We start from the raw sequence: 16,391 nt of genomic DNA, 5'->3' as shown, positions 1-16,391 counted from the left end.
TAATTAATATATAATTGGCGTTAATTTAAAAATAATAGTCTGCCAAAATTAGATATGTCAATATTAGCGAGCAGTTGGCAGCCCCATCAGCTGTTTGAGCAGTGAAAACGCAACAGATGGGCAGCTCAGTTGAAATGTAAATCGCATTTTATTTGTTTACCTGTTTTGAAAACGTTGAAATATTAGTTAGAGTTAAAGCCGGGCAGATTGAGGCTACGCCCTAATGACCAAAATGAGTGGAAACAAGCAGCAATTGCTGCAACCAGTGGACAAAACCAATCCGATAGTCTACTTTGATATTAGCATCGACAAAGAAAGCGGTAAGCGTTTGCAGCGCGCAATCTATGCTTGACCTAGTTAAACGTTATCTCATTTACACACATCTACACAAATACATGTATATGTGTATCTGTCTGCTCGCAGCGGGACGCATGATAATTGAACTGCGCAAGGATGTTGTGCCAAAGACAGCGGAAAATTTCCGAGCCCTATGCACGGGCGAACTTGGCATCGGGAAGCTGGGAAAGAAGCTACACTACAAGGGCACACACTTCCATACGATCAAGCGGGTGTTTGCTGTCCAAGGAGGAGATCTGGTGAACAATGATGGCACCAGCGGGGAGAGCATCTACGGCCCACTCTTTGAAGATGAGAACTTTGAGCTGACGGTGAGCTGAATTGATGATTGAACAGCAAATGCAAACAGTAGCAAATACATATATATGTTGCCCTACCCACACAGCACAATGAGGAGGGCGTAGTTAGCATGGCTAACTATGGCAAACCAAATACAAACAACTCACAATTCTTCATCACTGCCGTTGGCTGTGAGAACCTCAACGGCATCAATGTGGTTGTGGGTCGAGTTCTGCGCGGCCTGGGCATCATTGCTCAAATGGAACAGAACTGCAATGATGAAGCCCATCCGACGGCGGAGATCACGATAACCGACTGTGGCGAGCTGGCGCCTGATGAAGATTGGGCCATCGAATGCAACGATGAGACAATGGATAAACTACCGCCCTATCCACAGGATTGGACGGGCAAGTTCACAAAGCCAACGGTGAGTTAAAAAATAATATGCAATGTCATCATGATATGTATTTAATTTGAATATCTTTTCTGTTGACCAGTGCGAAACAGCTGTCAACCTACTAACCGGCCTGCGACAGTCAGGCAATCACTTCTATAAGCTGGGTCATTACCATGAGGCGCGTGCCAAATACCGCAAGGCGAACCGCTACTACACAATGTTGCGCACAAGCTTTGAGGGTCAGCAGCCCAAACGAAACCATTGCTCAAACTCGGATCTGAGAAAATTGGACGCTTTCTCTGTGGTGAACAACATTAATATGGCTGCAGTTGAGTTGAAGCTGGGTAATTATCAGTATGCCAAATATGAGTGCTCGGAGGCGATTCGCTTGGATCCAAGCTGCAGCAAGGCGTTTTACAGACGTGGACAAGCTCAGCGTGAATTGCGTAACTACGAAGAGGCCATTAATGACTTAAAGCATGCGCACAATCTGCTGCCGGAGAACAAGCAAATTCTGAATGAATTGAACAGCGCCAAGCAGCTGCTGGCTGAATATAATAAACAGCAACGAAATGCGCTTAAGAATCTGTTCACCTAATGAGATAAGTTACTGAATACTATGTTTTACAATGCGTTTGTATGACAAACATGACTTAATGATAAGTTGAATATTTGCTCTATTTACTATAAGGATGTCCAGGCTGATTGTGGGTCGGAATAATACAAGTCCCATTTTGTAATTAAATATTTTTTTATTATTATAGAAAAATATTGCATGTTGTTGTGTTCAATGTTTTATAGAGCCAAACGTAAAACTGTCTCATAATTTTTTATCTTCGTCTTTCCGACATGATATGAAGCTTATAAAAACTAGTCGCGATAAGAGATAAATATATATGTATATTATGTAATTATACCGTACTTAAAAACACATTTGTTCATACTCAATAATGCTTGATCAACTCTCAACTGAATGATAGTGCCCTACAATGCTGCTTAAATATTAAAATCTAAATTTGATTACATATCAAAATGAGCTTATTTCTGCACTAATCTTAGCCATATGTAAAGTTCCTCTATATTTAAAGATTTGTCACAATGTCCTGCTCGCTGCGATGCAAATTGCTTGAACCGGCGCCCATTGAGTAGCTTTTCATATTGATCTCCATGTTAGTCAACGCGCTTGAGACGTGATACAAGTTCTCCGAGAGTATTGCATAAACCTCAAACAGCTCCGAGTCCGATTTGGATACAATGAAGGCTTCTGCGAGGTAAATAGAGGTTAGAAATATTTACAAATATTTAGTGCAATTGTGATACTAACCCGTGCGATCTTTCATAATGCTATGTGCATAAGCATTCAATATGATCGACATCTCATCAAACTTGAGACGACTGTCTAGATTGCCATAGCTAAAGATAGTCAGACTCTGATCGCCAGCACTCAGTGTAGACACGCGTCGATACTGACGCACATGGGAAATGGCGCTAGACCAGCGCTGCAGATCAATATGCTCATGCAGCGACGCCTCAAACTCCTCCTGCGTCATGGGTAACCCGGGCGATGGTGTCGGCGTATGCTCCCCCTCCGTTGACGTCGACGATTCCAGGCAATCCAACTCGGCCTCGCTAGTGCAACGCACCAGAGCATCTCGCACCAGGGCATAGAGATCGGATATGTCATGCATCTGCAAGAGAACCGTGAAATGAAATCTAAGCAAATGTATTGACCTGTCGATCAACACTTACGTCTTCATTGATGCGAAAATGATTAACCACATTCGAGGATATCTTATGATTTGATTCAATCAGCAGAAGCAGCTGAAACATAAGCTTATACAGCGAGCGTCCCAAGTCCAGAACAACCTCCGTTGAGGCCGGATCAAAGGGCATGCAAGCAATGCTGGAACTGCTGGGCAGCTCCAAGCTCGAAGCAGCCACATCTGACTCATTGAATAGTGACAATTTGCACGATGTTTTAACTGCATCCAGACACTGTAATTTAAAATCTCACATTAAAACCGATCAAAATGATGGAAAATAATCAAATTTACTAACCTCCAATACCTGATCTTTGCGATCGAAGAACGTCTCCAGATGCTCCTGCACCTCCAGCACATTGAACCTGAGAGTTTCGAACAGCTTTGGCGTGGTGGCTTGCATCTCACTGCACCAAACACGCGGCGGATCGGCACGCGAACTTAATAAATCCGTAAAGAGTGAGATGCGATTGCCCAGCTGGGAACCGATGCCCGTAAAGAATTTCTTAGCCTCCTTGGATATGCTGATTGTCTTGAAGGTCAACTCTTTGATCAGCCTGTACAGCTGCAGCAGCAGCTCGGAGGTGTGCGCCGACGGCTGATTGACCAGCATCGACTGCAGCTGACGTCGCCAGTTCTCTTCCGCCTCATCGCGTACGGCGGCGCCAAAGCGAATGATGCCCTGCATATGGGGCGAGGCATTACACGGCGTTAAATCACCCAAATCGCCGGCACTGGATCCGCTGGTATCGCTACGGGAAACTGAGTTACGGCGACGGCGTTCACGCAAACTCAGCGAAGATGGCGGTGCGCCACTGAAGATAGATTTCAAAAATGACTGACGATGATCATCGTCTAGTGGTGACTCCGATTCGGCCTCCTCATCGGACGAATCGTCAGCGGTTTGTCGCTTGCGCTTGCTCAAAATTGGCGTCTTATCGCTGAAGCTATCCTCCAGTGCCGACGAATGGCCGCCCTTTATGGAGCCGCCAATGGCGCTGCCGCAGTTCAAGCAGTCCTCGTCGCCCTCGAAGAGCTGATGGCGACGAACGCCCCAATTGAAGTTGTCCGTGGACTCGCCAGCGATGCTGTCCTCGTACTCCAGGAAGTCAAAGTCCTTGAAGACGGTAAAGTCGGGTTGGCCATCGTCACGACGAGAACCGCTGCTAAGATCACCCTGCGGACCTGATGTCTCCTCGGTGGAAGAGGCCGCAGATGATTGCCGCTCCATGAGATCCGATGATTGGCTAAAGATCACCTACAGGTTGACAAGCAAATAGAATATTAGTAACTGAACAAATACTGTTGCATGCAAGTTAAACACTGAAGTAGATCTAAGAACAAATAATTGAGAATAAGACTGAAAAGCTTACGCTTTGTCTGGTCGCAATCGATCCCGTTAGTGATGTGCTCAAAAACTGATTGTGTTAAAATAAGAAATCGAAATATACAGTTTAAAACAAAAGACACACATGCAAATAACAAGAAACCAATAAGCAAACGAAACGAAATGGAAGAGAACAGGCGACTCTCCTCACAGGACCCGTTTCCGTTTTCAACATGCAAAAGCGGCGGAACGTGGTAATAAATGAAATGCACGGGATTCGAATACCAACACTGCAAACTGGCAGCCCACCTGTGCACTGGTGCGGAATGTGTGAAATGAGACGAAATGAGCGGTGCATATAAGCGGTAATACGAAATGAAATGAAACGAAATGAAGTGAAATGCAATGAAATGAAACGAGCCAAAACAAATTACGTAAACAAAAGCAAAGCTACACGTGGCTGTTAGAAACATGTTCCTTTACCTTTGAGCAAATAGAGTTTATGAAATCGTCCTATAATTAGGTTTGGTTCGGGTTGTTAATGATGATATATAATGGCGTGTTAGTTTTAGTTTGACATTGGATTCGATTTGATTTTGTATTAATTTCATTTTGGTTTTTTGTTTTTGTTTTCATTTTTGGTTTTTTTTTCATGAAAGAAAAAGAAGTAGAAATAAATAAATTCGTATAGATGATGGCCATATTAGAGAAAAGCAGGAGCTGAAAAAGCTAGCGCTAGGGGAGCTCAAAGCATGCACCTTGCTAATGTACAAGCTGACAAACTGCCGACCCCGGACCGCAGAGCACAATGACCATGACCAGCAACTTACCGATGGCGATTTGGGCAGACCAACACGCTGGCCACAGGTGGTCAATAGATTCACCAGACACTCGCGTACACGACACTGCGACATCCACGGACGCTTCCAGCCACTGAGCGGAACAGTATCCGCCGGCGATAAGCTGGCACTACGCCTAGGCGAATTGGGCGTGCCAACAATGCTGCCAAGGCCAACAGAGTGCTGCTGCTGCTGCTGCTGTTGTTGTTGCTGCTGTTGTTGATGCTGCTGGGCAGCGACGGCGGAGGCGGCAATGGCAGCCACATTGCTGTGGGCACGATGCTGCTGCAGCTGGGCGCTGACCTGCTGAGCCGGTGCAACCGTCACGGTGGTGGCATTCGTCAGCGTTGAGTTTAGCGAAGAGCTGCCTGTGGCAGATGCAGCACCGCCTGATGCTGGATCCTCTGATTTGAGCAATATACGACGTCCAATTAGAGGCGTCTGCGAGACATCGAATGTGAACTCCATGGTGCGGCCGGCTAGTTCCTTTTTACAGAACATATCCGAGTCCGGATATGCGCCATAGAAGGAGAACGATAAGCCGGCGCTGCTGCCATCGCTGGGTGGCACCACCTGCAGCGATGAGCTGCGTGTGACAATCAATTTGAGTATCTTAAGTGAGTCCTTCCAGTTAACAGTCTACAAGGGAATATGTGAATTAGTCGCCTATCATTTAAGAGAGTTCCAAACTTACATCTAAATATTTGCCAATGGCGCGCAAGAGATCCGCATTGATGGTCTGCGCCTGTGGCGCCGATAGATCCACATAGTGAAGCATGCAGTGAATGACATTCAGCACCGGCACCTGCACCTGTTGCGGCCCCTTCTCGAGCACCTCGATGAGGAAGGCCAACATGTGGAGTCCCATGTGCGCGTAGGTGTCGTGCAAATACTTGACGACACACTTGGTCCATTGGAACGACTCTTTGCAGAACGTTTTGCGACTGTACAGAGTCATCACAGTGCCCAGATTCTCCAGTTTGGCTCCCAACTCCGTGGACACATGTGCAATATTCTCCGCGCTGCGTATGCAAATCTCATTGGCATCTTCATAATGCAACAGCATATACGGCAGCAGGGCGATCACGTTCATGGGGAAGGCGCAGCTCTGTGTGGGATCACACACGGGCAGAGTGAGCAGTGGGGCGAACTGGGCCAGCAGCGTGATGGTTGGCTCATAGGTGGCACTGTGGGTGCATCCCTGAAAGGTGAACCAACACAATTGATTAGCTTTGAATTTAAACTAAAATTGCTTGTTATGCAATCGTAGTAATAACCCACCTTGAGGAGCAGCGCATGCACGCCCGGGTAAGCTGTCCACTTAAGCTGCTGCTGCAGCTTCTCCACTTTGTCGCGCGCATCGGGACGATCCAGCGGCAGTCGATGAAGCACTCGAGTGAGCAGGCGCAGCGCCAGCATAAATTCATGTTCATAGTCCGATTCGAGCAGCGATACGGACAGCCAAAACAGTTGTGCCAAAATGGTCATCTTGTCATCCTGTGTGGCCGTGTCGCCCAGCATCTTCAGGCTCTGAGCGCTACGGGAGCGCGACAATGCAGAGCCAGCGCCGACGCCAACAGCACCGACACCAAATTTACTGACCACACTGCGCTCTAGTTCGATGCCGGAGGCACGATTTCGGAGCTCCACTTGTTTGTCGCAGGGCGAGTTGTTAGCCTTGCGGCCGCAATATGAAACCGAGTAGCTGGTGCTGCGTCCATGACTGGGTATCGAGTAGTTGGAGGACTGCGGTGTCATTCCGGAAGGTGACTTCTTGCCGGGCAGAATGGAATTGGGACCGCCATCTTTGTTGTTTAAATTGGGCGTGCTCTTGAAAATATCCTTCATCACGTCGAGCGGCCGGAAATCCGAGTCCAAGCTATCAACGGCCGCTTCCAGAGTGAGCAGCAACTCGGTCACATAGCCCTGCATGTCCTCGCCCTGTTCGGCAACAGTCTCCACCAGCCGGGACAAAATATCCGACAACATGCGAGGGTTAATGGGCACATTGAGGGCACGGAAGATTTGCAGGCAGCGTCCGGCATAGTGGCGCGAGGAGCAAGAGAGGCCCAGTTGAAGAGCCGTTTGCGCCCAGCGCTCGGCAATGCGCGCCTGTGGATAGCTATCGGCAAACACCTTGACCATATGCATGAGGAAGCAGCTCAGTTGCTCCGCCGACTTCACGGCCCACACCTTGGCCGTAATGTCCTCATAGTTCCACAGCGGCTGACAGGTGTCGTGGGCGAGAAACTTGAGCAAACTCTTGATTACATGCGCAATGGGCATGCTGGGACCCGGCTGCGGTGGAGCATGCTCATCCGCATGAATTAACGGCACCTCCGAGTTTTCCGTGTTATTCGGATTGATCTGCAGTGCTGCCGGCGTGGCGGCCAATCCGGCTGGTGTGGCATTCACCGGTCCCTGAACTGGCTGCAGTTGCTGCAGATTCTGTTGCAGCATCTGCTGGTTGGTCGAGTGGGCCGCAATGATAGTCGAGTTGGAGAGATTGTGCTGCAGCGCATAGGCAGCCGCCTGTGGACTGACATGCAACAGATAACTGTCGAACTGCTGATGCAGCTCCGTAAAGTTATTGTCAATCACCGGCAGAGCAGGCACGGTCAGTCCCAAATCCAGTTTGCTCGTCTCACTGTTGAGCAGAATGCGTGCCACAGTCAGATGATCATTGTGCTCGGCCAGCACAATCAATAAATTGACGCACAGCTGCTTGCAATGCTCCCGCACAATGATGCGTGTGTGATCCAGGCCCAAGAACAAAATGTGCAGCATAAGCGGTAAATGCAGAGTCCAATCAATGCCAGGAATACCATCCACCACAATATCTGTGAGCAACATCACCGCCACGTTGCAGCTGTAAAAGATAACGGATTTCTATTAGAAACGGACTAGTGCCGAAAATAAACACTTTCGATTTTCCCTACTGCATTAAACCATTATTTGTAGTTCCCTTAATATTTGCCCAGGTAGTTCACATGCCTACTCTAAATTAGCTTATCGTTCAAATAAACAGATTGACTAAAGTGCGGATATCATGAGCAATAATGAGTGCTCCAAATATTATGGCAGTCTACCCGTAGGTATTTCGCGTTTGGCCGGACATCCAGCTAATTGCCATCACCATTAGCGATATAACTATTTACGAAAGGCATGATTAATTGGACAAGTTCACTATATAAGGTCACACTCAAAGGTGTTAAATGCTCACTTGCAATCTAAGCATGAAAGTGTTATTTGTTCTTTTGCCTTTGGCTCTTGTCTCTGCAAGTGAGCCTGAGGCAATAACCACTGCATCCCTGGATCAGGAAGAGCCTCTGAATATCATAACTAATGGATATATAGCCCCTGAGGGAAAAGCACCGTATATTGTATTCCTTTCTTTTCGAAATAGCAGGAGCGGTTCGTGGTGCGGTGGATCAATGATTGGACATACTTGGGTCGTAACCGCTTCTCACTGTTCGAAGGGGTTCAGCTCCGTGACCATCTACTACGGTTCAAACCAACGCGCTCAAGGTTCAATTAGTCACACTGTTAGCGGCAGCAACATTATAAACCATCCCAGCGATGACATCGCCCTGATTCGTACCCCACACGTTGCATTCTCCGCCCGTATTAACCGCGTTCGGCTGCCCAGCTTTAGTGATCGCGGTAATCTTTACGTCAACCAATGGACGACGGCTTGCGGCTGGGGTCAGACAACTTCAACAAAGACACCCGAAAATCTGCAGTGCGTCGATGCACCTGTTATATCCAATGCGCAATGTGCCAGAATTTTTGGCTCACGCACGGTTCATAGAAGAGTGCTCTGCACCAGTACCTTAGGCGGCAGGTCAATTTGTTTTGGTGATTCTGGAGGACCGCTGGTCACGCAAAGCAATCCAATTCTGATTGGAGTCACTCATTTTGTTTCAGCCAAAGGTTGCACTGCCGGAGAGCCAGCTGGATTCACACGCATCACAAGCCATCTGGATTGGATACGTCTACAAACTGGAATTGCATACTAACCGCTGATCTTTTATATAATCTATATTCCTAACAAAACATTTATATCTGCTTAACAAATAATAACAATTTTTAGTTGCAATTTAATTTGTTACTTATTAGAGAATTCAAAATAATCTCTAACGGCCTGAGCCGTTACCAATGGTAACCCATTGGTTACCCACGCTAATCTCATCTTGGTCGGTGTTACATCTTTCGGTTCAGTTGGTTTCACCCGTGTGTGTTTGCAACACCATATTCGAATTGTATTTAGACGCAACCATTTCGTATCTCTAATTGTCATAACCATTAGTGATGTAACTTTTTACGAACGGCATGATTAGTTTGAAAAATCCACCATATAAGTTCACAACCAAAGGTGTTATGTGCTCACTTGCAATCTAAGCATGAAAGTGTTATTTGTTCTTTTATTTTGCCGCCTTGCCCGTGCATACCCGAATCAGGAAGAACCTCAGAATATCATTGTCCACACAGTGCCTGAGGAAAATACACCGTATGTTGTATTCCTTTCTTTTCAAGATGGAAAGAGCGGTTCTTGGTGCACTGGATCAATGATTGGAAATTCTTGGGTCTTAACTGCTTCTGACTGTTCGAAGAATCCCTTCACCGTGACGATCTACTACGGTTCAAGCAAACGAGCTCAGGGTTCAATTAGTCACACAGTTAGCGGCGGAAACGTTATACGAAATCCAAGCGATGATATCGCCTTAATTCGCACCCCATACGTTGAGTTCTCGGACCGTATCAGCAGAGTTAGGCTGCCCAGTTTCAGTGATCGGGATAATCTTTACGTCTACCGATGGACAACGGCTTGCGGCTGGGGACAGAATACATTAACAAGCACCTCCGAAGATCTGCAGTGCGTCGATGCGTTGGTTATACCCAATTCCCAATGTGCTAGAATTTATGACACACACACAGTTCACGGCGGAGTGCTCTGCACCCGTACATGGCGCCGTGGGTCAATTTGTTCCGGTGATTCTGGCATACCGCTTGTCACGCAACGCAATACAATTCTGATTGGCGTCAGTCAGTCTTGGACGGCCAGCGGTTGCACTGCTGGATATCCAGCTGGATTCACACGCATCACAAGCCATCTGGATTGGATACGTATACAAACTGGAATATCATACTAATCCCTGATCTTTTGCTTTTTCAATGCGATATGATTTAAATAAACAGCATACCTAACAAAACAAGACATATAATTATGTGTGCTATGAAGCTGGATTTGTACTTAGATTCAAATCAAATATAAGAGGCCAATAGCGCCTGAAAAATATATATCCATCAAATACTTGCAATTCGACTTCAGAAATGTTTTCAGATAACTACGACTTCAAAGATTATAAAGAACGACTGTTAACAACATGCAAATTTTGAGATTCAAATTGTTAGCTACCCACATGGGGAAAAAAGATCCTGAAGTTGCTACTAATCTAAGCATTTTCCAAAGATAACAACTAATAAAGAAGCAGTCTCACAAAACTTATGTAGTGTTTGCAATACATGATACCTGAATTGTATATAGAAGCAATACTGCCTCAACCAAAGTAGCTAAAGACCACTTCGTATATCTAATTGCCATCACCATTAGCGATATAACTATTTGCAAACGGCATGATTAATTGGACAAGTTCACTATATAAGGTCACACTCAAAGGTGTTAAATGCTCACTTGCAATCTAAGCATGAAAGTGTTATTTGTTCTTTTGCCTTTGGCTCTTGTCTCTGCAAGTGAGCCTGAGGCAATAACCACTGAATCCCCGGATCAGGAAGAGCCTCTGAATATCATAACTAATGGATATACAGCCCCTGAGGGAAAAGCACCGTATATTGTATTCCTTTCTTTTCGAAATAGCAGGAGCGGTTCGTGGTGCGGTGGATCAATGATTGGAAATACTTGGGTCGTAACCGCTTCCCACTGTTCGAAGGGGTTCACCTCCGTGACCATCTACTACGGTTCAAACCAACGTGCTCAAGGTTCAATTAGTCACACTGTTAGCGGCAGCAATATTATAAACCATCCCAGCGATGACATCGCCTTGATTCGTACCCCACACGTTGAGTTCTCGAACCGTATCAGCAGAGTTAGGCTGCCCAGTTTGAGTGATCGCAATAAACTTTACGTCAACGAACGGACGACGGCTTGCGGCTGGGGACAAACAACTTCAACAAGGACACCCGAAAATCTGCAGTGCGTCGATGCGCCTGTTATATCCAATGCCCAATGTGCTAGAACTTACGGCTCACGTGTGGTTCATAGCAGTGTGCTCTGCACCAGTACTTCTGGCGGCAAGTCAATTTGTTACGGTGATTCCGGAGGACCGCTGGTCACGCAAAGCAACACTATTCTGATTGGAATCAGTCAATTCACTGCTGCCGGAAGGTGCTCTGCTGGACATCCAGCTGGATTCACACGTATCACAAGCCATCTGGATTGGATACGAAAACAATCTGGAATTGCATACTAACCGCTGATTTTGTACTACTTCAACGCATTATCCTTTATATAATCTATATTCCTAACAAAACATTTATATCTGCTTAACAAACAATAAAAATTTTTAGTTGCAATTGAATTTTTTACTTAATAGAGAATAAAATATAATCTCTAACTGCCTGAGCCCCGATTATTGCTGCAAATCAATGAAAACGAGTTAGAACGTTGAAGTCGGGCGAAACCGACCATTTGATGACAGGTGCCTCAGACCAGGGCAGATGCAGCCAACAAATACCGATCATTGAAGAAAATTTTTAGTAGTCTACCGCCCAAGTTTGCCTTTAAAATTAGGATTTTGGGGGAGTGGGCGTGGCCAAAAAATAATTAAATAAACAATAATAAAGTAATATACTTTCAAAGATTAGTGACTATCTAACAAATTGTGAAAGATATGCACATTTCAGACTTCTAAGGCCGAAATTCCTGAGGGCGGCGGAGTATAAATATTAATGACGAGATAAGTGCGAGATGAACGCAAGAAATTTAAATTAGTCGAATTTGCATGACTAATGTCTTAAACCATTAAGTAACTTAGATATTACTAATATCGCAATTTGAGTCACAATTTTGTAAAGTAATTTGATAAGAAAGTTAAACTAAGTTAATGGTCCTCCCTATATAAGGTCACATTTGAGACAATTCAGTTGCGACTTACCACGATGAAATCGCTCTTATTACTTCTGTTTCTGGCATTTGCCTCCGCCAGTGGAAATCAGACCACGACTGTGGATCAGCATGAGCCCGACAACATTATAACCAATGGCTATCCAGCATACGAGGGAAAAGCTCCCTATATTGTTAGCTTGCTATTGAGAACTGACGGCAGCAATACAGTTGGAATTGGAGGTGGCACCATTATTGGTAACAATTGGGTTCTAACGGCTGCTCATTGCTTGACCACGGACTATGTGGACATTCATTATGGCTCTAACTGGAGAGGAAATGGTCAATACAGTCACCGAGTGAGGAATAACAACTTCGTTCGCCACCATCTCTGGCCCAATACTAATGGCAATGACATCGGCCTAATACGCACTCCCCACGTCGATTTCACATCGAGGGTCAACAAGGTGAATTTGCCCAGATTCAACCAACGGAACGAGCGCTTTGAGAACTGGTGGACTGTTGCCTGCGGGTGGGGTGGACAGGCTAATGGCCAACTTGCTGATTGGCTTCAGTGCGTGGATCTGCAGATCATGAGCAATAACGAATGCTCCCGATCATACGGCAATCTACCCGAAGGCATTCTGTGTGTGAGAGCCCCGGATGGAAAATCAACATGCGGTGGCGACTCTGGTGGCCCATTGGTTACCCACGATAATCCTATCTTGGTGGGCGTTACATCGTTCGGTTCTGCTGCAGGCTGTATGGTCGGCCGTCCAGCTGGTTTCACCCGTGTGACTGTCCACTTGGAATGGATACGTCAAAACTCTGGAATTGCATACTACTAACTTCGTAACACAAAACAAAAAAAAAAAAAGGAAAAAAAAGAACTATTAAAGAAGCATACTATAAAATCTATCCATGTGTTTTCCTAAAGCAAGTTCTGAGTAGTAGATTAGCCTTGAATCACAGAATCCACCATAACATAATAGGCCAAAATACGTTAAATGCCTCTAAGAAGTAACTAACAAAGAATTTGCTCGACATATCTCAAATGAGAACTGTATATTCATTATATAATTTAATAATAAACCCGATAAGCAAGTCTAAGTAGTAGAGCCAATTTACAAACGTAACAGATATGAGGTTTGTGAATATCATCACAAAAAGGATCAATATCTGATATCAGTGATGGTCCCTTAATCTAAATACTTATGTATATGGAGACATCTTAAGATGAAGAGCTCCGATTCAGATGCTGTTCGAAATGAGTTTTAGCATTACAGAATGCATATTATTCATATAGAGCATGTTAGATAGCTAATGGCTTACATTAAGTGCTTATACCATTAATAATCTTACATTTTTGCATCTTATTATTGTTAGCTGTCACCATAACCCATACAATTAGTTACGAAATCCATAATTACTTGTGGAGAACTACTATATAAGCACCCATCCAGAGCAGTGCACATTCAACTTGTAATCCAAGCATGAAACTATTGGTAGTGTTTATTTATCTGTCTGTTGCACTAGTAAGTGGCAACGAGACGACGGAATCACCCGAGCCTGAAAATATCATAATCGGTGGCTCTGAGGGTAGAGCTCCCTATATGGTCGGCCTGGTGCTAGGAACGTACGGAACCACTCAAACCGGATTATGCGGAGGTGCCATCATTTCAAATAATTTTGTTGTAACCGCTGCCCAATGCTTGACCACGGACTTTGTGGATATTCACTACGGTTCCAATACGAGGAGAGGCCTATTCACTCACAGGGTGACAAGAGGCGATTACTATGTTCAACCACAATGGCCACTTGATAGAGGCTATGATATCGGTTTGATACGGACACCGCATTTGGCATTCACGTACTGGGTCGACATGGTCAATTTGCCAAGTTCCAGCTACAATCGCTATGACAACCAGTGGGCAGTTGCATGCGGATGGGGCGAACAAGCCAATAAACAATATGCACAAACTCTGCAGTGCGTCAGCATGGAGATCATGGGCAATGACTTGTGCGCTAGATACTATGGCCCACTATCCGAAGGCACATTGTGTACACGGACACCTGGTGCCCAATCCACCTGTCCCGGCGACAATGGCGGTCCACTGGTTACAGAACAGAATCCCACTTTGGTTGGTGTGACCACATTCTTTTCGCCTGGCGGCTGCACTGCCGGTCATCCAGCTGGTTTCACTAATGTGGCCTTCCACGTCAATTGGATACGCTCAATAATACACCAGGGTGTTCGGTATTATTAGTGAAAACCAATTGAAGAATATCAGCATATGATAATCTTATAATAAATATATCATGAAGCAATTATTCAATTTCTTTTTTCAACTTACCGATGGAATCCGCTGATGGGTAAACTGACATCTGGCAGGAACTCTGTTAGCGGTGCAAAGTAGCCACCATATTCGGGCATGGGCAACGGATGTGGGTGTGCATTTGGTGGCGCCTCCGCTGTATTACGCAATTCCACATTCTCCTCCTGTCGCAGCTCCGGATCGTTGATTAATATATCCTCGGGTCGCGGCAGTATCGAGGGACCCGATGCAGCACGTATTTTATCAGCGCCACGCGGCGGTCGACTGCCGCCCGTGATGGGCGTGACAGCAGCAGCGGCTGCAGCAGCAGCTGCCTGAGTGTAAGCCCGAATGCCACTGTCTGATTTACAGGTGCTGAACATAAAAGGAAACTTATCGATGACAAACATTTCTTAGGGTCAAACAAAAGCAGGATACTTACCCAATCTTAATGGGATCCTCGCCGCTGTGTCGCTTTGTGTGTATGGTACCCTTCTCTACGGTCAGATCCTGGGTGCGCGAATCATTAATGCCACCCACTGCTTGACCTGGCAATGAATAGAGAATAGACACTTTAAACTGATGCCCTAATCAGGTTTGATTCCAGCTGTGTTACTCACCATCAGCGCTGTGGCTGGAAGCCTTCCGCATGCTGGTTAACCTATAAAAGGGAGGCGTTTCAGTGCGCTCGATGAGACAGTTAAGCGTCTCCACCGTCTGCAGTTCGGCCATTAGCTCATCCAGCAAACGATCCGGACAACTGCGCGCCAGATAAAGGGCCACGCGTTTCGCCTGCACGTACACAATTTAAATATGTCAAATAGCTCACTCATATGAGGAGAGTGGAAATATGGCACTTACATAGGGCAAGAGCTCGGTGGGTGCCATGCCGCTCATGATGACCAAATAGCGTAGTATGACCTTTAGATTGTTAGGCCAGAACTGACACAATGTGCCCCACAGCTCCTCAATATCGCGCGGATGCGCATCCGAGAACTGTTGAACGGCGTCGAGACAATAGAATGTTGTTATTCAAGCTATTCAAAGTTAATGCAAAGTATGCTTACCTTTGCCGTTATGTAAAATAGATTATTCAGAATCATTTCTGTTGCCTCAGTTGAGCCAGTACCCTCGCGGCGTCCACGTGTGCCCGAATCCGGAAAGTACTGTGAGCAAACAATGTTTAAGTAAGCAAACCGCCGAATTGTATAAATTTAAAGTTCAGCTCCTCCAGCTTAGATATTCACTTTAACTTAAAGGGCATTTACATATTACCATAATATAGGATAGTGGCGTAGCAGGCGGCACACTGGTTGCCACCAATTCCATGTTCTGCAACCAAGGCAGCAGACACTGCAGCAACAAGGCGCGCACATCATCGCGAGCGCTCTGGAAACGGTGCGTAATCTCTGTAAGGACAAACACAAACAGATTAAAAATAGTTCTATTTAATCATAACCTTAACCTTTGTCATAGGTAAAGTACATTAGAGTGCAAAGAAGTGTTCCCAATTCTTATTTTATTATTTTTGAAATAAATTAAATAAGTCTGGCATAACTCGAGCTTTACTCACCCGAAAATAATGACATGGTTAATTCAGGACGCAATTGTGCCAGTTGCTTTGAGAGGAAGCGTTGTGAACGACAATAGGCGCTGCTCAGCAGGACATCCAGAGTGCCGACTTTATCATCTTCTGCAATGCAAGAAAGTAATTCAAAAGTTAAGCAAGAGTAAAAAGTACGTAGCGTAACAAGTACGAAAAATCAAACAAACCGAACGACTTATTCGCGCTCATTTTCTGTCTATGGCACGGCTCAGTGCTCGACATCAACTGAAGGCAACTGATGCCTGAATGCAAACTTAAGATTTCCAGCAGTCAGTCGAAAAGCTTTTAGCCGGCACTGGAAGGCGCACTGCGTGTTTTTGTTTATTATCAACAATGTCAGCAAAGCAAGAACAGCATTGACAAAAATAGGCGGCCCACCTCTCGTTGC

General features: G+C 45.6%; 7 protein-coding genes across 12 annotated transcripts in view; 6 read left to right on the top strand and 1 right to left on the bottom strand.

Annotated features, from left to right (window-relative positions):
- Positions 1-105: 105 nt before the first annotated feature.
- LOC6557493 (peptidyl-prolyl cis-trans isomerase D) lies at positions 106-1,745 on the top strand. The gene is made up of 4 exons (XM_001984158.3): positions 106-320; positions 424-668; positions 743-1,063; positions 1,134-1,745. The coding sequence occupies exons 1-4, from the start codon at positions 224-226 to the stop codon at positions 1,629-1,631; spliced, it is 1,161 nt and encodes a 386-aa protein (XP_001984194.2). The 5' UTR covers positions 106-223; the 3' UTR covers positions 1,632-1,745.
- A 20-nt stretch (positions 1,746-1,765) lies between these two features.
- The window catches only part of LOC6557536 (protein furry), a 45,840-nt gene continuing 31,214 nt past the window's right edge, over positions 1,766-16,391 (bottom strand). For 3 of the 6 annotated variants that reach the window (XM_032743026.2, XM_001984159.3, XM_043215479.1), the window contains 14 exons: positions 15,971-16,090; positions 15,673-15,806; positions 15,465-15,563; positions 15,259-15,393; positions 15,018-15,189; positions 14,840-14,945; positions 14,437-14,772; positions 6,241-7,828; positions 5,654-6,160; positions 4,951-5,598; positions 3,092-4,051; positions 2,783-3,028; positions 2,358-2,721; positions 1,766-2,297 (listed from right to left, as the gene is read on the bottom strand). In XM_032743026.2, the coding sequence (XP_032598917.1) occupies positions 2,116-2,297; positions 2,358-2,721; positions 2,783-3,028; positions 3,092-4,051; positions 4,951-5,598; positions 5,654-6,160; positions 6,241-7,828; positions 14,437-14,772; positions 14,840-14,945; positions 15,018-15,189; positions 15,259-15,393; positions 15,465-15,563; positions 15,673-15,806; positions 15,971-16,090 (5,597 nt within the window). In that variant the 3' untranslated portion in view covers positions 1,766-2,115. Of the gene's footprint in view, positions 2,298-2,357; positions 2,722-2,782; positions 3,029-3,091; positions 4,052-4,166; positions 4,212-4,603; positions 4,634-4,950; positions 5,599-5,653; positions 6,161-6,240; positions 7,829-14,436; positions 14,773-14,839; positions 14,946-15,017; positions 15,190-15,258; positions 15,394-15,464; positions 15,564-15,672; positions 15,807-15,970; positions 16,091-16,391 lie in introns of all 6 variants that reach the window. The other 3 variants (XM_032743025.2, XM_032743027.2, XM_043215478.1) reach the window with 2 other exon arrangements.
- LOC6571464 (serine protease 3) lies at positions 8,184-9,058 on the top strand. Its single transcript, XM_001997627.2, has one exon. The coding sequence runs from the start codon at positions 8,196-8,198 to the stop codon at positions 8,976-8,978; it is 783 nt and encodes a 260-aa protein (XP_001997663.1). The 5' UTR covers positions 8,184-8,195; the 3' UTR covers positions 8,979-9,058.
- Positions 9,350-10,175, top strand: LOC116806487 (serine protease 1-like). The gene has a single exon (XM_032743029.2). It carries the CDS (start codon positions 9,363-9,365, stop codon positions 10,110-10,112), a length of 750 nt encoding a protein of 249 aa, XP_032598920.2. The 5' UTR covers positions 9,350-9,362; the 3' UTR covers positions 10,113-10,175.
- On the top strand, positions 10,655-11,553 carry LOC6571466 (serine protease 1). The gene has a single exon (XM_001997629.3). The coding sequence runs from the start codon at positions 10,668-10,670 to the stop codon at positions 11,448-11,450; it is 783 nt and encodes a 260-aa protein (XP_001997665.2). The 5' UTR covers positions 10,655-10,667; the 3' UTR covers positions 11,451-11,553.
- Positions 12,129-12,945, top strand: LOC6557504 (serine protease 1). The gene has a single exon (XM_001984161.3). The coding sequence runs from the start codon at positions 12,139-12,141 to the stop codon at positions 12,928-12,930; it is 792 nt and encodes a 263-aa protein (XP_001984197.1). The 5' UTR covers positions 12,129-12,138; the 3' UTR covers positions 12,931-12,945.
- LOC6557572 (serine protease 3) lies at positions 13,562-14,413 on the top strand. Its single transcript, XM_001984162.2, has one exon. It carries the CDS (start codon positions 13,576-13,578, stop codon positions 14,347-14,349), a length of 774 nt encoding a protein of 257 aa, XP_001984198.1. The 5' UTR covers positions 13,562-13,575; the 3' UTR covers positions 14,350-14,413.

Source organism: Drosophila grimshawi, unplaced genomic scaffold (assembly GCF_018153295.1).
Source record: "Drosophila grimshawi isolate 15287-2541.00 unplaced genomic scaffold, ASM1815329v1 contig_44, whole genome shotgun sequence".
NCBI lineage: Eukaryota > Metazoa > Arthropoda > Insecta > Diptera > Drosophilidae > Drosophila > Drosophila grimshawi.
The sequence above is the reverse complement of the archived record's forward strand: the minus strand, read 5'-3'. Positions and strand labels throughout refer to the sequence as shown.

Coding starts and splice junctions, on each gene's coding strand:
- LOC6571466 (XM_001997629.3), top strand. CDS start 10,668: ATGAAAGTGTTATTTGTTCTTTTGCCTTTGGCTCTTGTCTCTGCAAGT.
- LOC116806487 (XM_032743029.2), top strand. CDS start 9,363: ATGAAAGTGTTATTTGTTCTTTTATTTTGCCGCCTTGCCCGTGCATAC.
- LOC6557572 (XM_001984162.2), top strand. CDS start 13,576: ATGAAACTATTGGTAGTGTTTATTTATCTGTCTGTTGCACTAGTAAGT.
- LOC6571464 (XM_001997627.2), top strand. CDS start 8,196: ATGAAAGTGTTATTTGTTCTTTTGCCTTTGGCTCTTGTCTCTGCAAGT.
- LOC6557504 (XM_001984161.3), top strand. CDS start 12,139: ATGAAATCGCTCTTATTACTTCTGTTTCTGGCATTTGCCTCCGCCAGT.
- LOC6557493 (XM_001984158.3), top strand. CDS start 224: ATGACCAAAATGAGTGGAAACAAGCAGCAATTGCTGCAACCAGTGGAC. Junction 669..742: donor ATGAGAACTTTGAGCTGACG/GTGAGCTGAATT, acceptor CTACCCACACAG/CACAATGAGGAGGGCGTAGT. Junction 1,064..1,133: donor GCAAGTTCACAAAGCCAACG/GTGAGTTAAAAA, acceptor TCTGTTGACCAG/TGCGAAACAGCTGTCAACCT.